This window comes from Frankliniella occidentalis, unplaced genomic scaffold (assembly GCF_000697945.3).
Source record: "Frankliniella occidentalis isolate FOCC.00 unplaced genomic scaffold, Focc_3.1 Scaffold180, whole genome shotgun sequence".
Classification (NCBI taxonomy): Eukaryota; Metazoa; Arthropoda; class Insecta; order Thysanoptera; family Thripidae; genus Frankliniella; species Frankliniella occidentalis.
In genome coordinates this window covers 589,729-596,244 of record NW_026267306.1, presented here as the reverse complement: position 1 = coordinate 596,244, position 6,516 = coordinate 589,729, and the positions used below count along the sequence as shown (strand labels likewise).

The 6,516-nt window shown below is 45.6% G+C and overlaps 2 protein-coding genes across 6 annotated transcripts in view; both read left to right on the top strand.

Moving 5' to 3' along the window:
- Nucleotides 1–4,254, top strand: part of LOC113207617 (uncharacterized) — a 27,748-nt gene extending 23,494 nt beyond the window's left edge. For all 5 annotated transcript variants that reach the window (XM_052271959.1, XM_052271961.1, XM_052271960.1 and 2 more), the window contains exons 20-21: nt 30–2,144; nt 2,235–4,254. In XM_052271959.1, coding sequence (XP_052127919.1) covers nt 30–2,143 — 2,114 coding nt within the window. In that variant the 3' untranslated portion in view covers nt 2,144; nt 2,235–4,254. The remainder of the gene's footprint in view (nt 1–29; nt 2,145–2,234) is intronic.
- A 225-nt stretch (nt 4,255–4,479) lies between these two features.
- LOC113207628 (uncharacterized) overlaps nt 4,480–6,516 on the top strand; it is a 13,777-nt gene continuing 11,740 nt past the window's right edge. The window contains exon 1 of the mRNA XM_026424263.2: nt 4,480–4,870. The gene's annotated coding sequence lies outside the window, so the exon portion shown is untranslated. The remainder of the gene's footprint in view (nt 4,871–6,516) is intronic.

Genomic DNA, 6,516 nt, shown 5'->3' with positions numbered 1-6,516 from the left:
ATTAATAATATGCTGCATTCTTTTTCTAGGTGGAGTTGCTGGCAGAGCAGTTCCTCTAAGACCTGGTCAAAATATTAGACCTGGTTTAAGAGGCTTAAGTCCTTCTGTTACTGTAACTCCTGCCAACACCAAGCCTCGTAACCTTGGTCCTGTGACAATTACACCCCGTCTTGCACCCGCTAATTTCCCTGGAATGAAGTCTGATAGTAGAGATAAGTTCAAATTGGATTCTAAAGGGGATTTAAAAGCAGATCAAGGTGATAGATTTGAGAGTGATGATGGACAGAGCAGTAACAGCAGCTCGGATATGCATTCTACTTCAAGTAGAATTAATGATGCAGGTGACAGTACCCATTCAAGAACTGAGAAATATGGCAGTGAAAGAGATATGGACAAGGAAGATAATCATAGCAACAAACAAGACAGCAGCTTTGGTTCTGCTCAAAGTTCTCATAAAATCAGTGATGGTGCAGCTTTAGAAAGTAAGTCTTCTGACGGGTACAATGAAAGTGCAGTGAATCAAGGAACTCAGGATTTGTCTGTTGGTTCAATGTCCGATTCATCAAATACATCAATGAAAAATTATAATCTATCTGGTAATAACCATCAGGATTTGAAAAACCTTCATAGTCAAGAAAGTAAAGACCTAGGAAGTGGAAAATCATCCAATCAAAGTCAGTCCTTTTCTGGGAGCAGTATCTATGGCTCATCTGAAAAAGGAACAACTCAGTCAGCTTCAGCTTTTTCTGGAAGCTTTCCCAACTCTTCAGGAAGCAAGCAGTTTAACTCCAATGTACATGCTGGTAGCATGATGAGCCCACCTAATTATACCACACCTGCTGATCACAGTATTGATGATTCAAAGTCTTCCAGCAGTATTGAAAATCAATGGAAAAGTCCTCCTGCTCCTCAGGCCTTTTCTCCTGGTGTTCCTAGCATGAAAACAGCATCACAGCAACGAAATCTTGAATCTCCAGCCTATGATGACAATTCTAATGCTTCAGTCCATTCCAATATATCCAGCAAATCAACTGCAGCTCATGGAACCAGTTTAGAATCTCGCAGTCAGACCTCCACAGAAACATCTTATGGAGCAAGTGACCTGTCTATGTCGCATGCCAAAGCATCCAGTAAGCCTGCCGCATCTGGAAACAGCCATAGTAGTACTTCCAATTCTAAATCAAGTCATCCATCTAGTACATCAAGCAGTGGAATACCTGTTACAACATCATCAAATTTTTCCCCATTAGATTCGTATGCCAACCTCTATAGCAGTTACGGTGCGTATCCTGGTGGCCTACCTTCCTCTAATTATTATAGTCCTTACGGTTACCCACCTGGATTTTTGCCTGATCCAAAGAGCTCATTACCTAACAAGAGTTCAACAGAGACAAATCAAAATGCTACAGTTTCTTCGAGCCGTTCAACTTCAAAATCATCCTCATCAAGATCAGAAACACCTAAAAAGGCAGCTCATGAAACTTCTCGTTCAACATTGCCCTCATCGTATGAAACTCGACAGCCTTCGTCCTCGAGCAGCTCATCCTCAGCTGCACATACTAATAGAAGTGGGAGTTCATCCACATCTTCAACTCCTGCTAGTTCATCTTCTACTGCACCTGAACCAGGGTCCTATTCATCCAACTCCAGTGCTGCAGCAGCTGCCGCCTACAACCCCATGATGATGTCGCATCCGTCCTTCAATCCTACGTCGTGTCAGTATCCTCCTCCCTCCCCTGCATCTGGATCTGCCAATCCATTTACAGCAGCAGCTGCCGCTGCTGCAACCTATCCTAGTCCATATGCATCACCATATGGCTATCCAAGCGCCAATCAATTTGAGTCTGACCTAGCCAGAGCATCTATGTACAGTGCATTTCATCGACCTGAGGCAGGTCTTGATCCAGCATCACCATACCTAGCTTTACCTGCCCACACTAGACCAATGTCAGGGGCTGCCACTTCAGCTAGCAGTTTCTATTCCCAAAATGTGTATGGTAGTCAATATGCAGGTGCTAGAGACCCCTACTCTCAACTTCCTCCTTATCCTGCTAGCCCATTATTCATGCCCCCTGCTCCTTATGGTGGATTGGCATCAACTACCACATCAACTGCCACGTCTGATCAATCACCAACCCAATGAGGTGAGTTTTATTACTTGAGGTATTTAACAGTCTGATATGGTCTATAAACATAATTCTAATGTCAAATATTTCTTTTTTTCTTTTTTTCAGAACTCTCCAACATCAATATTTCCATGACCATAATGAAGGAGACCAGTATCAGGATAAACATTTAGCTTCCTATATTACATACAAGTTACCTTTTTATCATTTGTCAGTGTTTAGGTGAAGGGTCAGTGACCCTGAAATGTGTTATCTGCATATTAGAAATGTGTGGTTCATATGTTTCTTAGTATGATTGTGAGTGTGGCTGTGGCTGTGTGTCTATACTTAAGTACATCATAGAACAATTTTCAGAAGGTGAACGTGATATTTAAAATAAATCAAACTTTTTTTTTGTCCAGCATGTAAGGACTTGCTGTGCAGCTGTTGTTTAAGTAAAAGAATCAACCTGTGGATATATGTAAGTTTTCAGATAATTAGGAACTGGTAAATCATCAGTAATGTGTACAGTAGCAATAAGCTGTAAATAAATTTTGTTACACAAATACAATTTTTAATATAGTTTTATGTTCATTGTAAGATCTTCGTTTCTTTTTGTTTAGTAAACTATTATTAGTGAAATGTAATGAAATTTTGTACAGTATTGAGAGATAGAGGAGAGTGTTTCATTGCTTGAACGGTCTCTGCTACTTTGCCTCTTAAAGAAATAGTAATGGGCATTTGTACCCTAATTACTGGTACCTGTATCCCTTTTACTAAATCTCTGAAAACTGATGGGCTTTTTTGTGTGTATTTATTCTTATCATGGTTTAGTTCCTCTTTTTTTTATTATTAAGTGTGCTGGCTTTTCCTCCACATTTTACTTTACTTTTAATTTTACTCTCTTGTAACCCTCTGTGCAAAAAGTTGTAGCGAATATTGACTGACTTTGATATACATCGATGGCTACAATGGCTTTCATTTTACTGAGATCACATTGATATTTTTGTTTTGTTTTACCTCTAAAAAACTAATGAATCCGTATTTGCTGTGTTCATTGTTCTTTCACTCTAGCTGGGGACAGTTTTTAATTCACAACTTGTGGTTTCCTTAAATACACAGTAAGAAGTTAAATGATTTTTTTTTAAAACAAGGAAGTGGTCCATCTCGGATCATTATTTGCTGTATAGTTATGCTGAGTAGATAAATGCTGCTTAGACAAATAGACTTTGACATTTGTCCTTGGATTGCTTAGGATAGTCATTAGGACATCCTGCCCCCTTCCAAAACAATATTGCTTTGCCATGCATTTATTATATTTATATATAATCTATAACTTATTAGTACCACTAAGGATTGAGAGATTTCAAGCTCATCTCTTATTTAAGACTGAATATAACATTTGAGGCATGTTAATATTAGTTTTTCTTCAGCTTACTTTTTCTACTATACAATGAAATGCACCATTATTTAATTAATTGAAGTTTTTCTTTTTTTCAATTGCTGTGTTATTTGATGCTTTTAATTTTACTTTCTATGACCTGTCTATGCAGCTAATTATTCAGAGGGGGCCTGGAATATGTCATTCTGTTTTGATCTGACAATAATGCTACTTTCAAAAGTTCCCTTGCTCAGTTCTTCTAATATGTATTAGAGTTAATGCTTTTTCTAGGCTGACGACTTTAACACATGACTGACATTCCCCCTCCCCCCTTCCCCCTTTTTCTTTCTTTTTGTGGATTTGGTGGATGGGTCAACACCCATTGAGGTTGTTATGTAACTGTTTTCGTCTCTCCTTTAGTATAAAGCCAGCCCACTTAATTACAGTATACATAGTGAATAAAACCTTCAAAAAAACCCTTAAAGTATCAATTGTGCAAGCAGAGATTACTTGGCTCTTTTTAGTAATGTTTCTTGCTTATTTATAAATATTTACAAATTGTACATAGAAGAATATTTCTTCTACATTTCATGTGATGTTAAGTGTAAATTAAAGAACCCACCCATTTTATGTATATGTGTACAATCAGCTCTTTGTTAAACTACTTCTATACCATAAACATTATCAGATTTACTAACTGTAAGCCAAAATAATTTGTCGTTGACTTGTAAAAATGTTTTTATAAATAAATATACTATGACTCTAGTATCCGATGGGCTTCTCAATTTTGGATAGGAAATCTATGGCGATGACAATCCGCTCAAAGTGCTACATGTTCAAGTGTCTGATCGAATCAGGGCTGCTGCCAGAGCAGGAGACCGCGGTGCCTGCTGCCCACAGCCGTTTGCGCACTCAGCGCCTTTTCTGCCTGTTGCGGCCCGGCCCCCGCCGCCCCGCCCCGCCTCACCTCGCCGCCGAGCCGCTGCCTGCTGCTGTTGCTGGCCGTGGCCGTGTGTCAGTCAGTCGAGTGGGCGCCGCTGTCTGGTGCGCTTCGCTCTGCCGCTGTCAGCCTGCCCACCACAGCTGCGAGGCCGCGCTTGGCGATCGCACCTGCGAGCGCGAGCGAACCGGGCTGTCATTCGCCGCAGTTGCTTACAAAACAGTGCGACTCTTCACCGCACTGGGCACGGCGCGGACGCCCGCCCCAACCCGGTGCATACCCTGCACCCCGTGCCCGTGGTGCTCATCTCAGCCTCCCGTCCGAAGCAGACCGTGTCCTGAGCCCCCTCACCTCACAGGCTCCGTGTTATGTAACGTGATCTGTCCAGCTCGCTGAGGCGCTAAAACGGATACGCCATTGTATCTACTCCCAACCGCAGGAAAGGTGAGTCTTTGCTCGTGCTCAGTCGTGAGGGAAGGGCGCCGTGCTGTCTAGGACGATGATGGAGGTGTCCCATCACAAGGGGAAGGGGGGGAGGGCAAGGGCCGCGTGGGAGGGGCGCGCTCGTTCTTAGTTGTCAAGTGCTGCTGTAATCGCCTATACGGCGTCGTTACGGCCTCATTACTGTTCCCGTATGCCTGTTTTGCTGTTGTAAGTGTACGTGGTTTACGCCGATTTCGAGTCTTATCTGAAGCCCCCCCCCCCCCGCTCCTTCTCCCTTTCTTTAGCGGGAGCCCTCTGCCTGTTTGGCCCTGTTGAACGGCGTGCATTGTCTCATCTTTTTGCCGTGCCGTGAGCCGCCCGCCCTATCTTACCTTATCTCGTAGCTGAGCAGCAGCGGCGGCGCGTTTTTGTGCAACATGTTTCATTTTTTTTTCTGCCGGTGCGTTTTTAAATGAAGAGGTTCCTGCTCCTGTGAACCACGGCTTTCGTCGCACCACGAGACCTCTGATAGCGCCTCCTCCCTCGCATTCCATTCCAACGCATCCCGCAGCAGCAGCAGCAGCAAGGTCTGTCGCTGCCAGGCACTCTCTCGCTCGGTAGTGCTCGCTCGGGGATTACGACTGGCATCAAGCGACAGGGAGGCGCCTACTGTCTCCTGTATGCGTTACGCAAAGCGCGAGGGAATTCCTTCTGTCTCGCGACGGGCCTACCGGCCTCCCTGTGTGAGGAGAGCCACACCCCCCAGGAGGGAGCGCAGCGCGATAGCCAGCCGTGCGAGTGAGTGCGGCGGGTATGGCGACACGGGAGTCTGCGGTCCGACAAGACGATACGCGATGATATGCTTTCTTTTTGATTGGTGTCGTTGTTGATTAGTCGCCCCGCCCTCTGTGCTTTCGGGGGCGCGCGTTGTGACAGCTAGCATTGTTCAAGACGTCGAGGTTTCGGAGAGGCTATCGATAAGGCGCGCGGATGGGCAGGAAGGGCATTTATGCACGCTAAAAGTAACTGCTTGGTTTCCAAGCAAAAGTGGCAATTTTCGTGCATAAAGTGTTTGGAAATTACCACATTTGCTTGGAAACCAAGCAGACACTCATGGCGTGTGCCGAGTGTTATCCTCCTTTGCTACGCCACGGGCTTGGGAGGAGGAATGAAAAGGGGGTACGGAGGGGCAGGAAAGAAAGGAAGGGACAGGTCACGTCAGGGTAACTCCAGTTACTCGCGGACCGTGACTGCATGGCCTGGCATTCGCCCACCTCCCCGCCCCTTTTGCAGAACAGATACGGTATCTCCCTGAAGGATTTTGACTGTGCAGCGCGGCGGCGGCGCCGACGTGTGTTGACTTGACTGACTGGCGCGGGTGCCGTCGGCGTCGTTAGGGACGTCCGCGGGCGAGCTTGGGCCTAATGCGACACCTGTTCGTGTCGCCGGCGCCGTGCCGCGGGCGCGGGGGCGCGCAGGGCACACTCGTCAAAATGTTGTTTAGAGAAGTGTGCTCGGCGGCGACGACGACGGGTGGCATGTACTTGCTCGGCAACGGTGCGGGTACAATAGCTGCGTACGACACGTGTTTTGTGTACGAGTCGTACGGGTACCGAGAGCGTCCGACATGTGGGGGCGGGACACGGGCGGGCCGGGTTATTGGGGGG